The following is a 22,366-nucleotide window of genomic DNA, read 5'->3' on the forward strand; positions in this document are numbered from 1 at the left end:
GATATGAAAGCTAGGAGCTACGTGGCACCTTAAACCTAGGTTATGGTGCGCTTTTTAAATAACGAAGAATACAAAGCTGAAAATGAATGAACTGCAGCTAAAATGTTTTGTTCATTTTTCACATGGCCTAGTCCCTCCCCTGCCCACCCTCCTAATATTCTTAAGAGGGTCTCTTCTCCGGTCTTCAGAGAGTAGCTGGAAGTGGGGAGGCAGAAAAAGGTATTCCTTTCCTTCCACTCTGCAGCTTTAATCTGAAATCTTAGGCGCAGTACTGCACCCAGAGCTCAGAAACTGCTTGCACTGATGAAATTCCCTGTCGCAAAATGCGCCTAGAACAATGGGTGTTTCGAGCACTGGCTATGACTACATCTTGGGGCAGGAGATTCCATAGTTTAACTATGCTCTGTGTGAAGAAGCATGTCCTTTTTTCCTATCTCGATTCTTCCAACGTTCTGCATCCCTGAATGACGCTGGATTGAGGGAAGGAGAAAAACTTGCCTTTTCTAAACTAAAAGTCCCAAATATTGTAACCTTTCCTCATAGGTATAGTTGATACATCGCCCAGCACTGGTTTGAGGGCCAGAGTGTGATGGTGCCTTCACCTGGGGGTGTATCGTGGGTGAAGCTGCCATCGCTCCTGAGTTACACTGTCACCAGCGCCCGGAAGGAGAAACAAGCTGCATTGGCCAGGGGCCCATAAGACCCTGGGGTGAAACTGCTGGCATTCCTGCTGAGGCGGCTTCACCCCAGTGCATCGTGGGGCCCCCACCCAATGCAACTTATTCCTCCCTCTCCTTTTCAACATCGTGATGTATCACGATATCATGGTGTTCGATTGGTGATAAATTGCAACATTGAAAAGCTGATATCACCCAGCCCTTCCCATAGGTGAGTTGCCCCAGCCCCGGGATCATTTTGATTTAACTTTTCCGTGCCCTGTGATATCCTTTTTGAGGTGTGGTAACTGGAACCGTACGCAGTAATCTTGAGTGCAGGCACACTATATAGATTTGTATGACGGCATTAATACATTGGCAGTTTTATTTTCAATCCCTTTCCCTAACATGGAATTTGCCTTTTCCACACTGCTGCTTGTTGGGACTGCAATTGCATCAAGCTATTCCCCATGGCTCCAGTAACCCTTTTCCTGTTACTCACTGCTGGTTCAGAACCCCTTAACTATATATGTGATATTTTTTTTTACCCAAGTGTGTGCCACTTTGCCCTTGTTTCATCAAATCGCATTTGCCATCTTAATGCCCATTCGCCTAGCTTGGGTGCATCCTTTGGGAGCTCCTCGCAGTCCCTCACCGTGCTGCACACTAGGGTGTCATTAGAGAACTTGGCCACCTCATTGCTCATCCCTAAATGCAGGTGATTTATAAACAAGCAAAAATACTGATCCTTGGGGGAATCCGCTTCTTACAGTCTCCTCTGTCGCGAGAAGTTCCCTTTTATTTCTACTCTCTGCTCTGCCACTAAGCTTTGGCCCTTCCTCCAGACAAAAAAAGACGTGCGCAGCAGTTCTAAGAAAGACCAACACATGGCATGGCCACATCCAGGGCAATGTGCTAAAGTAATCAAAAGTCCTTTGCAAGGAAAATGGTGACCTGTTTAGATTATGCAGATTAAGCATAATCTGTTTTGCATAGCTTCGCTTCCGCTTGTCAGGGCTGGAGGCCAGGCAGGGTACTGAAGTCCAGCCCCTGGCCACGGCAAAATCTACATCTCTTCCCCACCATCAATTGATCGTTTTATGTGTATGTCACTTTCCCAAAGTTAAAACAGTGCTTGAGGCGGCTTGCAACATGAAAGCATTTCGTAACTACAAATATAACAGAAGTCATAAACAATTAATGGAACGTCAAAAAGTACACATTGAACAATTCCCATGTAAATCATAAGATCTAAAATAAAGAAATGAAAAATTGATATTGATAACGGCAGCAAACCTCCCTTCCCCACGAAACCTACTAAATAATACTCCAGCCAAAGAGTCTGTCCAACAGCCTCAGCTTTTGTAACTGGGGTCAGTCAAGGCCCCGCCCTCCCAGGGCAGGTGGAAAAAGGCCTGTAAGGTAGGGAGCATGTCTTCCAGAACTCGCAGCTGAAATGGTCCCCACAAAACACATAAACCTGAGATCTGATCAGTTGACCACACACCTTCAAGCCTCTGATTGTAATCTTAAGAATGTAACACTAGCTTTTAAAAGTCTGAAAGCGGAGAGTTTCTGGATGCTGAATTCTGCATTGTAGATTATGTTCTGTGCTTGACTCTTACTTGGGAATACCTTTTCTACTTCAATCTGTGTCTGGAGTTGTGTTTAAATAAGCTAAACCTTATATTCTTTGAACAACCATAATTTCTAGGTAAGTGAAATTCTCCATTTTGCATTCAGGAAGCACTCTTTGATTTTATTACATTAACATAAAGAGCAGTTGTGCATAAATGCATGTGCTTCCATTTTGAAAGCTTTGTTTCTGGTTGTATAATTAATGTTTGGGGTCCCCCCCCATAGCTTTTGATATTTTTGTGTGTGTTGGGGAAGAAAAGCCAAGAACCCTGAAATAGACCAGTAACGCATTGCAGGGGGTTGGACTAGATGACCCTCAGGGGAAGAAGGAGGGAGAGAGAGAGGCTGAGGCTGAAGATGGTGATTGAGATACAATAGCTATACTGAGAGTAGAAGTCACACAGCTCCCACTGAAGCACCTCTTGTTTTCACGAGTCCCACGCAAATGGCCTTCACTTTTAGGGAGCCAAGACTGTGGGTTTCCAGTGTCATCTTTGTTTTGCTTTTTAAAGAGAGTCTGAATTTTTAGTACCAGCCATTGGACTGTTCAGAGGGTGTGTCCCGTGCTTTGCAATGCAGTTGTGTCTCCATAAGTTAGCCAACATGGTGCCCTCCAGAAGTTGTGGACTAGGTCTCCCAGCATCCCTGACCATTGACCATGCTGGCTGGGGCTGATGGGAGTTGGAGTCTCAGCAATATCTGGACAGCACCATACATATAGGCATGTTCTGTGTTTGTGCAACTGGCATTACAGATCAGTTTCTACAAACACATTTGCAGGCTGAGAGCTGCCATTATGATGGGGGGCGGCCAGTGTTGCTTGGGACATTTGGTATACGCAAAAAGAGTCTCAAATGCTAACTAACCAACTAACTACCTTTCATCTGTGTGTCTCTTCTCTATAGGGGTGTCAAACAGTCAATACTGAGCTCTTTGAGACTCCAAAGGTTCCCGTTAAGCAGGAGGTGACTACTGAACCCAAAGTGGCAGAAGAGGACAGGAAAGAGGACAGGAAGCAGGTAACTATTTGCATGTATATACAGTGGTGTAGCTGAACTCCGGTTAGTGACGATGATTCTGGTTTCCAGAGCAATGGATCCTATGTAGACACAGGTATCCTCTGTGCAGATTGCCTTTCTTGGCCTGGCCTGCCAGTGGCTTTTAGCAGTGCAGTCCTTCTCTGTACTCCTGGCAAGCGCCGGGTGGTACAGGTTCACTGAGAACTGGGGGGTGGTTTTTCAGGGCCGGCCCTGCTGTTTACCATTCATGCCCATGGCCGATCCTAATTCTCTTCCCTTGCAGGGCCAAGAGTCCCCCGTGCAGGGCCCTCGGATCAAGCACGTGTGTCGGCATGCCTCAGTGGCCCTGGGACAGTCTCGTGCCATGGTGCCAGAGGATGTGCCGCGCCTCAGTGCCCTGCCGCTGCGGGAGAGGGAGGAGATCGCTGCATCGCCCACAGTAGAGGGTGAGTGGTTGTGTGGGGATGCCAGCTTGAAGCTTTCTTTCCTTTACGCTCTGTGGCCTCTTTTTAAAGGGTGAGCATGATAACGTGAGGAGCGCTGAGCTGCAAGATCACAGGGCTATTAATGGGCGCACTAATATGTGGCATCTCCTTCTGTAGCTATGTGGCAAAGATGTTTATTGATCCTCGGTGGGATAATCAGGGGATCGATAAAGAAGACTGGAAAACCAGTGTTAGCTCTGCACAGATCCTGGAGAGCACTGCCATCATGCCATATGCAGGGGACACTGGTTTTGGCTAGGACTGATGGTAGAGCTGGGCAATAGATCACTATATCATCCAAAACCGGTTTGAATTCCGTACCGTTCTATCGCTGTCATAATTTTTCACCTGGCAATATATTGCAAATCATGATGTGTGTTAGGGTTGGGCAATATAGCATCCAAAACCAGTTCAAAGTCCGTATTGTGATACCAGTTTCATAATTTTTGTCCTGCCAATATATCACAACTTAATATATATATGTGTCTGTGCTATGCAAACACCACTATGTGGGAAAAAAACCGGGAAGCCAGCCATTGCTTCTACATAGCCCCATCCTTATTTCAGACATTGTGGTATATCAGTATATCACGTTGTTTAGCTGCTGATATACCGCAGTGTTGAAAACCAGATACAGTTGTAGCTTGGATCCCGAACTCGGAACATTTTGGCTCCCAAATGCCACAAACCCGGAAGTGGGTGTTCTGGTTTGCGAACATTCTTTGGAAGCCGAACGTCTGGTGTGGCTTCCGCGGCTTCCAATTGGGTGTATGAAGCTCCTGCAGCCAATTGGAAGCCGTGCCTTGGTTGTTGAACGTTTTTGGAAGTTGAACAGGCTTCCGGAATGGATTCCATTCGACAATCAAGGTACGACTGTATTGCCCAGGCCCAGTTGATGGAGGTGAGGGCCAGGGCCTCCTCCGACAGAAGCCCCATGGGTGGGGACTTCCATGTGAACAGTTCCTCATTGCTCAAATTCGAACTTTCTTCAGGCCTCAGAGGTTGGTGCAAAGGCTCCTGGGATTGCTGGGTGCTGTTTCTGTGCCCTTTTTGCCCCTTCTGGGCTCTTCCAGGCCTGTTTTGTCATTTTAAAATTCACTTCCGTGCATTTGTGCAGTTAGGCATCAATCAGAGGCACGTAAACGAGGAGTTGCCTGTACTTTCTTTGGGAGGAGCAATTCCATACTTAAGCCTTTAGTGTCAAAGTGAAAATGCAGGAGCCTTTACACGGGCTGAGTTCCCTTCTTGCCAATAGCACACAGTCTTACCTAATTAAAAGTCTGACTCTTTGGAAAGCTGTTCGCCAGTGGAACGGTCTCCTTTGGGAGATCGTGGACTCTCCTTCCTTGGAGGTTTCTAAGCAGAGGTTGGATGCCCACCTGTCATGGATGCTTTAGCTGAGTTGGGGTTGGACTAGATGACCCCAGAGGTCCCTGCCAACTCGACAATCCTATGATTCTCTGACTTAATAAGTGAATGAGATCCTTTTGTGGCCTGGTCCTTTTTACATTGGCTGCACCGAGCTTTTCTTGCACCCATAGAAATATTTGGGTGACATAGAGAGATGTTCTCTGGGGCCTCGCAATGGAGCTGCATTTCAGTCATCTTTTTGAACTTTCCGTTCCGCAGAGACCTCCTCAGCCTCAGAGAGCGAAAGCGGCCACCAGAAGCAAGTGAAGGCAGATACGGCCGTCAAGGCCGCGCCACCCCCTGTGCGTCGCCACGTCTCCCACCATCACCACCACCACCACGGCAAGAAGAACAGAATGACGCGCTGTGGGAAGTGCAAAGGCTGCCTGAAGCTGCAGGACTGTGGGGAGTGCATCAACTGCCTAGACAAGCCGAAGTTTGGCGGGCCAAACACCAAGAAGCAGTGCTGCGTGTGAGTATGTCCTGGGGGGTTCCCAGTTCGTTGCTGAATTTTGCCCTCCGGCTTCTCTCTTCTGTGCTGCTTGGGAACTGGGAGCTATGGCCGAAGAGTTCTCTGCCCAGCCAAGAAAATAGGTGATGTCCAGTGGTTTTGTGGCTGAGGTTAGGTAGATGCTGGAGTTGCGCAGCTCCCGTGCAGAGCTCAGTTTTGGCTGCAGAATCTTGCCTGCTAAATGCCTTGGCAGCCACTACCTGCAAAACAAGTTCCCGGGCCTTAAGGCGGGGAAGATAGGCCTGTAAGTGTGTAGACGTTTGCCCCATTTTGACAATGGAGATTTGCATACTACAGCAGCTTGTCTCTTGTTGGATTGGGGAGCACAGGTGCATATTTGCCCAACCACGTGCCAATTCCACTGAAGTCTGGAAGTGGTTGGGTGGTTTGCTTATTTAGCATACTTACGTCCCACTTTGTAGGAGTTGTAAAAGCAGCTTACGCAGGATTCTTAAAATAAAATGGTGCCCAAATCGAGTGGAAGAACAGAAATAAAATGGTGGTGCCCATCTGGAATCAGGATTATTTGGGCAGTGTTTTCTGCCCTCATCCTTATTCTTCCCTTGCACTATATTTGGTAGCGGCTCCCATTCATTTCTCTTGAAATTCCATTAGGGAACGCAGTCCTCAGCCTGAAAAAGGTTCCTCACCCCTCACCTGCTTTTCATGGTCTACTCAACAGCTTCACCTTCTTGCATGCAGGTGAGCCAGTGTGGTGTAGTGGTTAGGAGCGGTGGACTCGTAATCTGGGGAACCGGGTTCGCGTCTCCGCTCCTCCACATGCAGCTGCTGGGTGACCTTGGGCCAGTCACACTTCTCTGAAGTCTCTCAGCCCCACTCACCTCACAGAGTGTTTGTTGTGGGGGAGGAAGGGAAAGGAGAATGTTAGCCGCTTTGAGACTCCTGAAGGGGAGTGAAAGGTGGGATATCAAATCCAAACTCTTCTTCTGGCAAAGGTGAGCTGTTTGGTTTAATCTTAAGTTGAGGTATCTAAACAGCAGTGGTAGAAAGCAGGGACTAGCAACTTTTTTGGAGGGGTGGGGAACCTGGAGATGTGCCACATAGCCTTGGGAAGCTGCATTCCCCTCTCTTAGCTTGAGTCATCCTCAGAAGGGTGGACAGGTGTCAAGGAGGATGGGCCTCCTGTGTTTTTAATAGCTATGCAGAAGAGGTTTCTGAGCCAAGGCAATTCTGTCATGCAAGAAGGTGAGAGGGTGGCTATCTGTTATACGGGCAGTAGGCTCCCCCAGGAACCTATTTATAGAGCACGCGTCCTGATTTGCTTGTGGGGAGGTTATATGACAATGAGCAACCATCCTGATCTGCTTGTGGAGTGCTTCATGCATCTTATTCCATGATGCATTTTCCCATCACATTCCTAACTCCAAAAAGTCTGATTTTTTAAAATAAAAAAAGTGAATTAGTTGCCCCTAGGGCTGCAGAGCACTTTAATCCACTTGTAAATTGTGCACACCAATCCCTCCCACAAAATATTAGTAAATCTGGAGGCGCCTACTGTTTCCCATAGCTGCGGAGATTATAAGCACGTTGTTTTAAAACAAGGACCTGAGTTACTGTCAGGGACGCGGGTGGCGCTGTGGGTAAAACCTCAGTGCCTAGGACTTGCTGATCGTATGGTCGGTGGTTCGAATCCCCGCGGTGGGGTGAGCTCCCGTCGTTCGGTCCCAGCTCCTGCCCACCTAGCAGTTCGAAAGCACCCCTAAGTGCAAATAGGTACCGCTTTATAGCGGGAAGGTAAACGGCGTTTCCGTGTGCGGCACTGGTGCTGGCTTACCAGTGCAGCTTCGTCACGCTGCCCATGTGACCCGGAAGTGTCTTTGGCCGGTGCCGGCTCCCGGCCTCTTGAGTGAGATGAGCGCACAACCCTAGAGTCGGTCACGACTGGCCCGTATGGGGAGGGGTACCTTTGCCTTTACACTGTGCATTTGTACATGTTATTGCTTTGTTGTTTTGTTTTACTTGTTTGTATCCTGCATTTTATTCTGGGAACTGCCCTGAGATCCTATGATGAAGGGCGGTATAATAATAATAATAATACAACCACAGTCCCATGGAAAGCTCTTCCAGCAGAGATTCAGCAGGCACCTTCTATTTTAACCTTCAGGCATTAGCTTAAACTTCTCCTTCCTACTAGGCTTATGCAGACAATTAAGAATACATCTTCTGTAATTGATAGCTGTGTGCGTTGGGGGGGGGGTTAATTTAAAAAACCACATGTATTTTATTATATATGCTGTAAACTGCTTTGATATTTTCAATGAAATTGCAGCAAACAAATCTTACAAACAAATGAATGCCACTGGCAAGAAAAGAGCCTTTCCTTTCTCAGATGGGGCTTCCTTCCCCACTGAGGAGTATTTGGCCAGCTGTCCACCACTGCTGGTGTCTAGCTCCACAGTCTTCTATCTGCTTTGAGCAAGACCACGTACTGTGGGCCCTGACCCTTTGCTGCCTTGGTGGGAGGGGGTGGGCCAGAGCTCCTTTGGCTCCTCCTGCGCTGGTGGACCAGATAAGAGTTTCTTTGCGGCTGATTTCTTTGCTCTGACCATGTCATGTCTGGCTAACTGGCAGGTATCGGAAGTGCGACAAGATCGAGGCGCGGCGGGTGGAGCGGCTCTCTAAGAAAGGTAACGATTGAGTGGCTGTACATGGGTGGACTGATCATGTGCTGCTGTGAGTTGGCTGTGTGATTATGTGTGGCCTCTTCCTTGGCGTCGTTACGATATGATACGATATCTTTATTGTCATTGTCCCATACAGAACAATGAAATTGAAAAATCTACATAAGACATTCAAAAGCCCCCCAAAACTCTGAAACCCCATTTTAAAATACAATATACTATAGAGACTCCTTATGCTGCGTTTAGAACCAGAATTGCATTTTCGTAGAACTGTTTCTCAGGCGGCTAGTCCTGGTCTTTATAACCCTATACCTTCTTCCAGAAGGCAGAAGCTGAAAGAGATCATTTCCGGGGTGTGTACTATCCTGCGTACTGCAATCTTCTGGTCCAAGGGCTCTGTGAACATATTTCTACCTGCGTGCAAACCTTTTGGGTCCAGTCCCATGTGTACAGTGGAGTAGGGGTTGGGTGCAGGAGTTCCGTACTGGATACCCAGCCGTGAATTGCAATAAGCACTGGTTTCTACATCGTGATAGAATGCATGATGACACTCAGCACTTCAAAGACATATTCTTGTTCTAACAGGCTTTTGATGTTTAGTGGTCCGTCACTTATAAAGTTTTGTGTTAGTCTGGGGCTGCTGTTTTCATTGTCGTTATCTGTGCATTTTGAAACTGTGTGTTTTGATATATCTTTAACTGTTTTTATCGATATGACCAGCTATGTTTGTTTTATCTTCCTGTAAGCCGCTTTGGGCAAAACCTTTCTGTGGGAAAGTGTGTGTGTGTGTGTGCAAATGGACTTAATTCTTCTGCTACTATTTACTTATTGTCCTTCACATTGTGTATTGGTGGGTTATATTTTGCAAATTCACGATTAAATTGTTACACGTTGTTAAACAAGCTCTGTTTTGTGGAGAAGTTGAAATTCGGTGTCTAAGCCTCTTTCAGAGACTGGGAAGAAAGGTTGAAGCTCGTGGATATTGGGGGGGGGGGGTGGAGAGAAAAAGAATGGGGTGTTTAGTGCCAGTCTTGTGTTTAATGACTCCCTGATAGCCCCAGACTACCAGAGAAGGGGCAGATCTCCCTGTCCCTCCACCATTGGGGCACTTGGCGGAAGGAAATATTTTTAGTAGCCTGCTAAGAGTCTAGTGGGCTGCATTTATTTCTGTGCTGGCTGCAGAGAGGAGGCTTTCCCCTCTTCTCCACAGCTAGCATACAACTAAAGGTTGGTAGTAAAAAGAAATCATAGGCTAGTGACATTTGTAGGCTTCTTTACAAGTCCAATTCACAAGCCGTGGTAACTGCACTGAAGGGAGGAGTTCTTCTCCCACAAATGTAAGACACTCTGCCTGCTTCTAGGGGATTTGGGGCGTTCCCTTTAAAAAAATGTTTCCATGCATCATTGACCAGTATACTTTTAGAACTGTGAAGTCAGGAACACATCTTGTGTATACAGAAAATAAATAGAATATTAATCAGAATGAACCCACTGGAATTTAATGGGCATGTCTAACTTAGGTCTGTTAATTTCAGCAGGTGTGCTCTGAGTAGAACTGACTTGAATGTAACCATCTGTGTACAGGATTTGTGCTAGCAGGTCCATCCTATATCCCGTGGCTTCATTGCACTTGTGCAGAACTCGAGGTGCTCTGTTCAGGTGGCTCCAACCTCACTTGGTGCCAGTGGATACTTCTTCCATAGCGCTGTAGCTGCTTTTGATCTCTCTCCCTGGGACGTGCCCCATGCGGTTTGGAACAGAGGTAGCGTCCTTGTTTTGACCTTCAGCGTATAGGAGGTTCCAAAGCATCCTTCAATAAGCCTCTAGTGCTACTTGTTCAGGAGTTATCAGAGTTGTGTGTATGTGTGTGTGGAAGAAAGAGAGAGCTCATGTGGCCACAGTGATCGATTGGGGCTCCTTTTGCAGCTTAGCTGCCTTCTGTGCCCTGTGGAAACTTGTGCAGATGGCATCCAAGCATGCTAGCAACCAGGCTCTTGGTGATTTGCTCCTTAGACACTCTGATTGTTCATTTTAGGGACTGGCTTTTCATTTGGCTGATTTAGATTTGTAGCCTGTCCAGTCCCAAGAGCTCAGGGCATATGAGAGAGAGAGAGAGAGAGATACAGTGGTACCTCGAGTTAAGTACTTAATTCGTTCTGGAGGTCTGTTCTTAACCTGAAACTGTTCTTAACCTGAAGCACCACTTTAGCTAATGGGGTCTCCTGCTGCCACCGCACGATTTCTGTTCTCATCCTGAAGCAAAGTTCTTAACCCGAGGTACTATTTCTGGGTTAGCGGAGTCTGTAACCTGAAGCGTCTGTAACCCGAGGTACCACTGTACAACACTTCCATAACAGTGGCTCTTTCCGCAAATTCATATTTGAGTTCCCGTTTGGAATCTGCCTTCACCTTGCAATGAAGGAGGGGACCCTGGGATGGGTTGCCTCTTCCATTCACACCACCAGGAAGGAATATGTAAACTGAGACACAGTGCCCTCCTAGTGGGATGGGCAACCCACTTCCTTGGCTCCTCTCCTGCTGAGCTCCACCGCAGGACTGGGGCATGTCCCATTGTGAGAGATCGAAAGCTCTGCAGGCTGGTAACCTCTTTTCTTTTTTCCTGATCATTCCTGTGGGTATTGTCAGATCTATTTAAAAAAAACCCTCTCTAGTACTGAGATAGGGGTCTTCTTGCAAAGTAAGGCAACTCTAATCATATGGAACATAGGAAGCAGCCTTATACAAGGGCAAACATACTTGTTTACTCTGGCTTTCTCCAACCTGGTGCCTTCCAGATATTGCTGGTCTACAGCATCCCTGACCATTGGTCATCCCTAGTGGGACTGGTAGGAGTTGTGGTCCAAAGGATCTGAAGGGCACCACGTGGTCTACTCCAGGGTCTCAGGAATAGGTCTTTCTGATCCCTCTAACTGGTGACACCAAGGGTAGACCCAGTGACCTTCTGTAAAGTAGGTGATCTACGTCTAAGGTATCCTCCATTGAGTAGTCAACAGCTTAACTTACTCATGACTTTGGTTGCACGCACACTATAACTGTAAAGCACATTCTTTCCCTCAAAGGATTCTGGGCACTGTAGTTTACCCCTCACCGAGTTGCAATTCCCAGCAGCCCTTAATAAACTACAGTGCCCAGAATTCTTTGAGGGGAATGTGCTTTAAAGGTTAGTGTGTGTGCTGCCTCCAAGTCTCAATTGACTCCTGTGTGTATTGTCTGCAGGTGCCATTCCACTGAAATTGAGTGGGGGCTGTTTTTCCTAGATCAGGGGTGGGGAATCTCAGTCCCACGAGCCAAAAGTGGCCATTCCTCCTGACCCACAAGTTTCTCCCACTACTTCTGCTGGCTCCAGCCTTTACTGGCTCTGCTCCAAGCCCTGCTTGAGTGCTTTTACCTGGCTGGAACTGATATTTTATTTATTTATTTATTGCATTTATATCCCACCTTTCCTCCAAGAAGCCTCAAGGTGGCATACGTGCATGGTTCTCCCCATCCTCATTAAATCCCCACAACAACCCTGAGAGGTAGGCTGAGGCAGCCCAAGGTCACCCAGCGATCTTTATGACTGGGTAGGGAATTGAACTCTGGTTCTCCCAGGTCCTAGTCCAACACTTTGACCACAACACCACACTGGCCATCTTTTCCACAGTGAGCTGTGTGCCCAAAGTGGCTTACAGCAAACATTCAGAATGCAAAGCGTAAAGGGAAGTCACCAGTAAATCCAAACAGGACAAAAACCGACAATTTTAGCAAACAGAATAAATTCAATATGACAGAAGGAATGATCTGGACTTAAATGTATAAGTTCAGAGCAGAAAGACAGTAAAGTTGTAGGGGCTGATCTTGCTTCACTCCACAGAGTCGTCATAATAATAATAATAATAATAGTAATAGTAGTAGTAGTAATAATAATAATAATAATAATAATAATAATAATATAATTTTTATTTATATCCCGCCCTCCCCAGCCAAAGCTGGGCTCAGAGTGACTAACAACAGTAAAAACAGCACAATTTACATAAAAGCACAGTCAATTAATTGAAATACATTCTAAAATCAATTCAGAATCAAATTAATGGCAACCATTGTGCTAGAGTTCTATGAGGATTACAGAAGGAGGAGGTTAGACTGTGCCTTGGTCAAAGGCCTGGTGGAACGGCTCTGTTTTTCAGGCCTTGCAGAAAGATGTCAAGTCCTGCAGGGCCTAGTCTCTTGTGACAGAGCGTTCCACCAGATCGAGGCCATGGCCGAAAAAGCCCTGGCTCTGGTTAAGGCTTGAATGCGTTCAGAGAGGGAAGGAGTGGTCTTCTTGCCAGGCTAGATGACTTGCAGCTGGATCCTACATCTGACTTCCAGGGAGTGGCTTCCTGCGATGAAAAGGAAATGTTGGGGAGGGCAATGATGGTGGAAGTTCCACTGCTAGTCTTACTGCATTCCAAAAAGCCCCAGCAGCCCATCTTAAATGAGGAGAGGGTCTAGATTGCTTACAGCTAACTCCCTCATCTCTCCACCAGAGGAGGCTGACAGCAGTAAATGGGAAATTCTGGGGAGGACAATGATGTTGAGTCCTCTTCCACTGGAAGTTGCAGGTGCTGGTCTTGGAATGTGTCCTTGAAGAGTGATTATTATTATTTCATTTCATCATCTGGTTGCCTTTTACAGTAAGAAATAAAATGCAGCAGCCTCCCCGTCCACAGTGTTAGGACGTGCAGGTTTATGTGCCTTTTCTCTTCGTCCTGTCCTCCTTCTGGATGCTTTTGAGTTCTTGGCTCTCATATAATGTAGTAATTTCTAATGTGGCTATTGTAATAAAGTGAATTTTTTTCCACCTGGGGGATGAGCACCAATACAGCTCCTTGCCAACAGTGCAAGGAACCCCAAGAGAAAGACAGTATCACCTCCCCTCACCTTTTGTTTTCTCAAATGAGGGATTTGAGAGGCAGGGCGGAAAGGGGGGGGGGGGGACAACTTTGCAACCTTGAGGCTGCTATACTGCTCTGTGCTATCAATGTGGGGGCATTGGAACCTGACCTGCAGTGACTCTTAGCCTTCGCTTGTGAGGAAAACCACAGCTATCAAATCTCCAAAAGGGGGCGGACCTTCCTTCTTCCACCATGTCTAGCCACAAGCTCTTCCTGACCCTTCTTGTACTCTGTCTCAGGGCAGATTTCTGTGGGACCCTCTGCCAATGTGGAAATTTTTAACTCTCTGAAAATGACTATTAAAATGCTGTTCTCCTTTATCTAGCGTTTGTATACTGCTTTCCAAGTGCTTTGCATCCGTTACCTTGTGATCGTTCTTTAACAACAACCTTGTGAGGTAGGGTAGCACGATCAGCCCCATATTGCAGATGGCAGGAGGGGCCCAAGGCCCAAGGGTCATCTAGCCCAATGCAGTACAGTCGTACCTTGGAAGTGGAACAGAATTCATTCCGGAAGTCCATTCGACTCCTGAAACGTTCGACCTCCAAAGCGCGGCTTCTGATTGGCTGCAGGAAGGTCCTGCAGCCAATCAGAAGCTGCGGAAACCCTGTCGGACGTTTGGCTTCTAAAATAACGTTCGCAAACCGGAACACTCGCTTCTGGTTTTCGATCATTCGGGAGCCGGAACGTTCGACTCCCAAAGCATTTGGGAGCCGAGGTACGACTGTAATCTCAACTAAAGCATTATAAGAAATATGTAAAGTTCCATAACAGATGGCCATCCAACCTCTGTTTAAAAACCACCTTCTGAGGGAGTCCGTTCCATGATAAAAACTTTGTTCGAATGGCTTTATATTTGTGTATATACAAAGGAAGGAAGCTGTGATGTCATTACATTACAGGAAGCTGTGATGCTCCATTAGCAGCAATCCCCCTCCCTAACCCGAGTTCCTATTCCCTACTATAACTAAGCCTTCTCTAAGATAATTTCTTAATTCAGATGATCACATTTTCCCCTTCCCCTCCGCCTCCCCTTCCTTCTCTTGCCTCTGTTTCCGAATAATAGAGTGTAAGCTTCTCAGGGCAGGGACCTGTCCTCTTAAAAGGCTGCATGTACACCATATATTTAAAGCACGTTATGTCCCCCCCCCCCAAAAAAAAGAATCCTGGGAACTGTAGTTCACCCCTTCCAATACCAGCACCCTTAACAAACTGCAGTCCCTAAGATTCCTCTTCTTTTGAGGGGTTGGCTTTAAATGTATGGAGTAAACACAGCCATGAAATGAGATGGCTGTAAGGAGAGCAATCCCATCATTCAAACAGGTTGAGAACCATTGTGCTATAATGTAGAAGATAATCCGCCCCCTTCCTCCTTCTCTCCCTTCTACTTTTTGCTGGGGGCAATGGAGGCTGCTAAGTTTTGAAAGTGCGTAGAGGGAGCACAGACAGACTGGGTGGAATTTGCTGGTCAAGGACAAAGATAGGTGGAGCCCTGCAAACCACAACAGATAGTTCCGGGACAATGGATTTGAGGATTGGGGGAATGTGATCTCTTCCCTGCTTGGGGATGGGGAGGGGGAAGTGGGCTTGCCTCAGGAAGAGGTGGGGCCTGGTTTTCCCAGGGAAGCCATTCCAGGTTGAACCAAGCAGGAGCCCTGCCTGGTTTATGTGTGGGAAATGGCATTTCTTGCCTGCAGACTGAAGAAGCACTGATTATGTGAGCAGATGATCTTGGGAAGAAGGCTGGGATTTGGGGGTGGGGGTGGGTGGCAGGGAGGGAGGGAGGGAAAAGCAAGGAGGTGGGCCGGGTTTTATTGGATCAGCTCTGGGCAGAAAGATGGCTGTAGCAGCGGAAGCCAAGACTCCTGACCTCTGTATACTCAGCGTGGGGGGGTGGGGGGAAGGGAAGGCAGCTATAAATTTCAGCCCCAACATTCGAAGCCCTGCAAGGGCGATTCCCCCTTTCCCTGACCTGTGTCTGTTCCTTCCCTGCCCCATCACTGCATCTAATATGGAAACTGAGGCAGGGGTCTTTACTAACCCCCCCACCCATGAGAAAAGGGGTCGATCTCTGGAGTTTGTAATTAATTTCACATGCAATGTAAGGGAAGGGGTGCAATGCAAAAAAGGGGGGATTTGGGGTGATGACTTAATATAGCAAAGACACCCAGAAAGAGTTTTGTAAGACTTAAGAAGACAGATTCCCTGCAGCCAAAGTTTCATGACTGTCTGCTTTGAGTACTGTGGTCTTTCAGGCTGTTAGATTTTAAGATGCAATTTTTATTTTTAAAAAAATGTTTGCTGCTACCAACCTGGGCTGCAATCCCCTTGTGCATACAAATGGGTGTAAGCTCAGAACTTACTTCCGAGTAGGCCTGAAGAGTCTTGTGCTGCATCACAGCTCCCCTTTTGGAGTTTGTAGGGAGGTTTTGCTGGGAACACTCAAGCTGCCTTGAAAGCCTTGTGATGGGAACAATGGCCCAGACCCAGTCCTGGCCAGGTGAATGCTTAACTAGCCTTTGTATTGGAAATGAGGTAGTTGAGAAGACTGCCAGATTCTCCCTGGGGGAAAAGAATCAGTTTTGCCTGCCTATTGAGAAAGGTAGGGTGGAGCCACAGCAAAATGATTACATCAGGAGGGACAGAGAGATATTCTCAGAACCAGATTGTTGGGAGGGAGGGGAGAAATAAATGAGCAATTGAAGAAGAGGGAAATATAAGACTTCTGTAAGGTAAGTGAGCTTATTAATAAGACTTTGCCAAAAGTGAAATCCTGGCTAGTATTGCTATTTTGCACCCCAGGCAGTGTTCAGAGCAGTTTCTGCGCTCTGGGCGCAGTACTGCGCCTAAATTTTCCAATTAAAACTGCAGAGTGGAAGAAAAAGAAGACCTTTTTCTGCCTCTCCACTTCCAGCTACTCTCTGAAGACTGGAGAAGAGACCCTCTTAAGAATATTAGGGGAAGTGAGCAGGGGAAGAACTAGACCATGTGAAAAATGAACATAATATTTTAGCTGCAGTTCATTTTCAGCACTGTATTCTTGTTATAAAAAAGTTCACCTAGACATTCTGTTGTTGCGCCCATAACCTACATTTAAGGTACCACTTAGCCCCAGCTTTCATATCTTAGTTTCTAACACCGACCCCCAGGGAGCTCAGCAAATTAAGAGCTGTTACGAGGTGTGTTATTTCTTTTGTTAAATTTGTAGCCTGCCTTTCCTCCAGGGAGCTCAAAGTTATTATTATTGCTATTAATATTAATAATTACCCACCATTCACCCTAAGGTCCTAGAACGGGTAGCAACCATTTAAAATACAGCTTGAAACAAATTGCAGTCACAATAATAGAGTGGATCTTGAAAATATTTATCTCAAGTGCCAAAGGCTAGGGTAAAGGGTATATGTGGTTGTTCCTCACAACAACCTGGCGAGGTTGAGAGATGGCGACAAGCCCAAGGTCAGGTAAGGAGCCTCATGACTGAGTGCCGACTTGAACTTCCTAATCCAGCATTCTAACCCCCTACACCACACGACACCAGCCTTGCCCTGCTCTGATGTGCACAATCCCTCCCACATCCCTTGAAATGATGGCAGCCCTTCTGTAGAGTGTGTGGCAGAGTGGAGGTAAATGGGAGAATCTGGTCCTCTCAGCCAGCCCCCGCCTCGTGAGACTGCTCACTCCATGCCTTTGTCTCCAGGCCGTACGGTAGTGAAGCCCATCGTCCCCTGGGATTCGGAGGATTCTCAAGAGGAGTTCCCAGCCCCCTGGGAAGTCATGCTGGGGGCCACGGAGACAGCGGAGCAAGACTCCCTGCTGCAGCGCAAGTCAGCCCGGCGCTGCGTCAAGCAGAGGCCTTCCTATGACATCTTTGAATCCTCTGACTCGGAAAAAGAGATGGTGTCCGGCTCAGCCACGCATCGCCGGAAATCCTCCCGGGACTCAGGTGAGAGAGAGGGGGAGAATTCAAGGCTGCTTTGCATTAATCCTGCGTGTAGATAGCCCCGTGCACCAATCCTACAAAGGAATAATGTTGCTGCATGCTCATTGCAACTTCCCATGACATTCGTGTGGCGGGCTCAGTGTGCCTTGCTGGACTTGCACCACATCAAGTTAACTTTTCTGGATGATTTTGGCTGTGTGTGAAGCAGCCTTTGTTGTTCTGTAACTCTGTGGTTGTGTGAGCCACCCTACCCCATTTAATGGGCTTAGCTGAACCCTGCCCACCTCTTCCGTCTCAGTGGGGAACGAATGCTCCGGGGATGTGCCATTGTCTGAGGCCTGCGAATGGAGTCAGGCAGGAGTTCTTGCCTGCTACTACTCATGGTAATTCCCAAGCATGCTGTGGATGGGGGATGGGGGAACCTTTGACCCTCTAAATCAGTGTTTCGCAAGCTTGGGTCTCCTCCTGTTGTTGCACTACAACTCCCATCATTCCTAGCTATCAGCACCAGTGGTCAGAGATGATGGGAGTTGTAGCCCAACAATAACGGGGGACCCAGGGTTGAGAAACACTGCTCTAGATTATGTTGGACTACACCTTTACCCATCCCTGGCCATTGGTCTTGCTGACCAGGGTGGATGGGAGCTTCAGTCCAAGCAGCTTGCGGAGAGCCAAAGGTTCCTCAGCCTTGTGGGAAAGGTAGCTGAGTTGCTGTGCTTTCGAGGACAAGAATAGGACCTTATCCAGTTTAGGACTGATCAAAGCTGACAGGGAAGAAAAGAGCTGGTTGACCGACAGTTCCTGCTTTCATTTCCAGATCTGCTTCCCATGGACTCTGAGGAGCAGAGCCGGCCCCGCAGGACCCCCCTCCAGCCTGTGGTGCAGCTGAAGGCCAGAAAAAGGCCAGAGAAGGTGAGGCTTGGGCAAGGATTAAGTCAGAGTGGGCAGGGACTATCTCACATTTGTTTTTTAAAATGCAGCAGTTTTATTGTGAGCCACATTGTATTCCACCATTATAGCCCTTTTTGGGCAGCGGGGGACAACTCAGCCCAAATATTTAGTGTAAAAAAGGACTCAGTATGACCCTTGTGCCTTTTGAGTGTGTGTATGCGTTCGTTCCCAGTATTCAAGTTGTTGTCTTTGGGAAGTGGCCATGACTTTGAGGGCCAAAACTGAATCTCCAAAGCAGGTCTTTAAAAACTTGCATCTTTCAGAAGTCTCTAGGCTGCTGAGGTAACCCATAGACCGTCCAGACTTTATTTGATGGCTGCTGAGGTTTGATGAGGGGTTTTTCAGTTTTGGTGTTTCCTTGCTGGTTTTTTTTTTTAAAAAATATTTTGGTATATCACTAGCTTTGCACATGAGGAAAGCAGCCTATAAATGCAAATTGGAGCTGCAGAAAAACACCCAGAATTGTGGGGTGTTTCTATTCAGGGTTCAGCCAGCTAGCCAACCATGCCTTCCTTCAGAATAACCTCTTCCAGGACTAGAAGCCCTCCAGCTGTCTCACCATCCCTACCTTTGGCTATGCTGGAGTTAGAGTCCAGCAACGACTGGAGGGACATAGAAATCGTGGTTTGTATCCAGCTAAGATTTGCTTGCAATAGACCCATTGAAATTGGTGGACCTCAGTTAGTCATGCCCATTAATCTCAGCAGATACACTCTTGTGTAGAACTAGCCTGGGACACAACCTCCTGTTTCCTTTTCCTCTTGGTCTGAACTTTCACCCTGTTTAGGAAAATGGCCGCACATTGCATTTCCTGCTGGACTCTGTTCACTTGCCTCTCTGCCCCTTCCTTCCATAGGATGTCCCATCCTCTGGCACACTCCCATCTGTCTCCAACGGCTGGAACGGGAAGCAGAAATCCACAGACGGCATCCACAGGCTCAGAGTTGATTTCAAGGTGCGGGGTGGGGAGTATCTTGTTTGAGAGATGCATCTTTGAAATGATGATATTGAAACACGAGACAAATAATGGGCCACAAAATGCTCTTTTGGGCACCCCTGCACATCTTCCTGCAAAAATAATCATCATCAAAGCCTTAATCTGATGTAACGCCTTTTTTAATATCTGCTTTCTGCTGGTGTGATTCAAGCTCAGCCAACTGCAAATGAGCCAGAACGCCCTAAAATCTGCCCCCAACCTACCCCTCATTCACAAATCACACATACCCATTGTACTTTGAAGAGCACAGCTATGTCTAACTTGATGGTACTGCCAGAAATGCTCTGGCTTTCCTAGCTGCTTGGGAGCACTGCTTTTGTGCCAGGAAGAGAGAGGAGAGGAGGCTGCAGTGAGCTTAAAGCGATGCCGTGGCCACAGGTCTTGGCAACCCCAGCCATTTGTGGCCAAAGGCTAAGAATGATGGGAGTTTCAATCCAGTAACGCTTAAAAGAGCCACAGGTTCTCCACCTCTGGGCTTGATGATCTCCAATCCCTTTCAGTTGAGAGATTTGCTCCATGTAGCTCTTTTCACAGCTATCCCTCTGCCCCCCCCCTTGTGTATCTTGTAGGAGGACTGTGACCTGGAGAACGTCTGGCTGATGGGTGGCCTCAGCATCCTCACCTCGGTGCCGGTCACCACGCAGGTGGTGTGCCTGCTCTGTGCTAGCAAGGGGTTCCATCAGGTAGGTCTTGAGGAATGGGATGAGGATACCTGGATTCTGGGATTTCCAGCATCTCAGTTGTGTGGGGTGGAGGGAACGGATTGCGTGTTGGGATACTGCCAGGGAGACAAAGTCCATCATGACTCCACGTCTCCGGACGTCCATCGATCTCCCGTAGACACGCAGTATCAGCAATTAGCGACACGAGCTCCAGAAATAGCTTGCCACATTCCAGAGCCGATGCACGCTCTATCAGCAGATAATGCACAGCGAAAGATGCATGCAGGAGAGCATATTTACAAGTTTATTCAGCGTTGATCAGAACAAAGAAAAACATGACTGCCTGCTTCAGTGTTCCGGCACACAGAGAAACGAAAGCAAAGACACAACAGAAACATCCTGTGAAACAGGAAATATGCAGGCTGTCACACAAACATCCTGCTCCCTTTTAAGGTGGATCAGACATATCCTAACATTGCGAGCCCCATTCAGAAGGTTGGGGAGGGGGGCACTTGAGGTCTTGTATCCAAACATAGATAAAAACCTGCTCCTTGATCTCAGGAACCATTATGCCTAATTGGGATACAAATGCACAGCAAATAGACCAGGCCTTGTTTTGTAGATGGAACAGGGTGGGGGCCATTGGGGTTGCTTCTAACTTGCAGAGAGTTTCCGGCTTCCGTGTGCCAAAGCGCATCTAATGCAGCTGCCCACCATGTGCTTTGCAGCTTGTGTTCTGCCAGGTGTGCTGCGACCCCTTCCACACCTTCTGCCTGGAGGAGGATGAACAACCGTTGCCCGAGCAGGAGGAAAGCTGGTGCTGTCGCCGCTGCAAATTCTGCCACGTCTGCGGTCGCAAAAACAAGGCATCCAAGGTAAGGCGGAGTGTTTTCCCCCCAGTGTGGGATCTGTGCAAGGGGAGGGTCTGTGGAAGTAAACATGGCTGCTTACAGGGGCTGCACACCCCTCCCATGTTCTCGTGATCCCTACACAAAACACAGCTGGAGATGGAAGGGGTGGCCTCACCACTTCAGGAATGCAGGTCCCAAGAGATTACCCACAAAGCAATGTAGCCCTAGGCATTTAAAAAAAGAAGAAAAAGACACCCCTGAACTAGAGTGTGAGCAAAGGTTTTTAGCAGCATGCAGGGAAAGGGCATATCTAAGTGTTTTAAAGAGGAACAAGGAGGGTTGGGCAGTATCTTGGTTATCGAATGAGAGGAATGCATGACCCCAAGATTTTACGCATTAAGGGCAGGCGAAGTTATATCACAACATCATGGGGAGAAATTTGGACAGGGATGGTAAGGAGAAGCATCTTTGTCATGATATCTGATGCCAGGTTTGAAAGGATCCCAAGAACCTGATTTCCCGGGTAGGTTCCTACATGTGAAACCAAGAGCCGTGGCCTGCTCTCTGCATTTTGGTCACCTCTGTAAAAGCAGAGGCATATACACCTGCTTTGCGTTGTTCTCTCCTGCCTGTCTTCTTTGCATTTCTCATTGGGATTTCTGTCGTACCTGTGATTAGTTGCAATGAATTCCTGCCCCAAAAACGTGCGTAATGGCCTACTTTCCCTCTCCTTGTTCCTCAACCTGCCGCAGCAACTGCTGGAGTGTGAGCGCTGCAGGAACTGCTATCACCTGGCTTGCCTTGGGCCCAACTACCCCACTAAACCTTTCCGTAAGAGGAAGGGCTGGGTAAGTGTCTTGCAGATTCCCGGCACCCCTCTAGTTCGGCAGACCCTTCCCTCTCTTGTGTTGCAGCTGCTAACCTGTCTCCTTCATCCTCTCCCTATTCAGATCTGTTCGGCCTGCATCCGCTGTAAGAGTTGCGGGACAGCTCCAGGGAAGAACTGGGACACAGAGTGGTCTAGTGACTACAGCTTGTGCTCTGCCTGCTCTGTGCTCTACGATAAAGGTGAGCATAGCAGAATTGCCTGGGAAATGCCATGGGTTTCAGTTTGAGCTGTGCCAAGTAAGGCATTGCGAGGGGCTGACATTCCACAAACAAGTTCACATATTTTGCTCACACAATGCGTGTCTTCCTTAGCCCTAGACTGCAAAGCCTTACACAGCACTGCGACCCAAATAGTTGTTGTATTCTTTCTTTCCTACATGTTCACCCATTTATTTACATTTTCATCTGAAACTTCTCTTTCAGGGGCCTCTCCTCTTCTGGGATTTAATGGGCAGCTACTGGGGGGGAGAGAAAAAGCCTTTTTGGGGGGTTGGCCCCTCACCTTTGCCATGGCTTCCCCAAGGAGGCTTGCCAGATCTCTATTCTGGTGATGTTCAGATGGCAGGCAAATATGTTTTTGTTCTTCCTGGACTTTTAGAAATCCTACATTTTAATTTTGCTTTTAAAAATTATGCAGTTGATGTAGAAGCTGTCCTGTTTGAGTTTTTTATGTTTTACAAACAGCCTTGTACCTGGATTCTAAGAAACCAGAACATCAGTGGAGTTTTGAGATTGGTGTTTAAGATCTGTGCCATTTTGAAAGCTTCAGTTTTAACTCA

General features: G+C 47.5%; 1 protein-coding gene across 1 annotated transcript in view; it reads left to right on the forward strand.

Moving 5' to 3' along the window:
• Positions 1–22,366, forward strand: part of KMT2B (lysine methyltransferase 2B) — a 62,486-nt gene that overhangs the window by 17,829 nt on the left and 22,291 nt on the right. The window contains 11 exon segments of the mRNA XM_083454663.1: positions 3,200–3,313; positions 3,597–3,759; positions 5,428–5,680; positions 8,312–8,367; positions 16,996–17,241; positions 18,056–18,150; positions 19,046–19,144; positions 19,756–19,869; positions 20,577–20,723; positions 21,452–21,547; positions 21,650–21,767. Coding sequence (XP_083310789.1) covers positions 3,200–3,313; positions 3,597–3,759; positions 5,428–5,680; positions 8,312–8,367; positions 16,996–17,241; positions 18,056–18,150; positions 19,046–19,144; positions 19,756–19,869; positions 20,577–20,723; positions 21,452–21,547; positions 21,650–21,767 — 1,501 coding nt within the window.

This window comes from Podarcis tiliguerta (genome assembly GCF_965153285.1).
Source record: "Podarcis tiliguerta genome assembly, chromosome: 8".
NCBI lineage: Eukaryota > Metazoa > Chordata > Lepidosauria > Squamata > Lacertidae > Podarcis > Podarcis tiliguerta.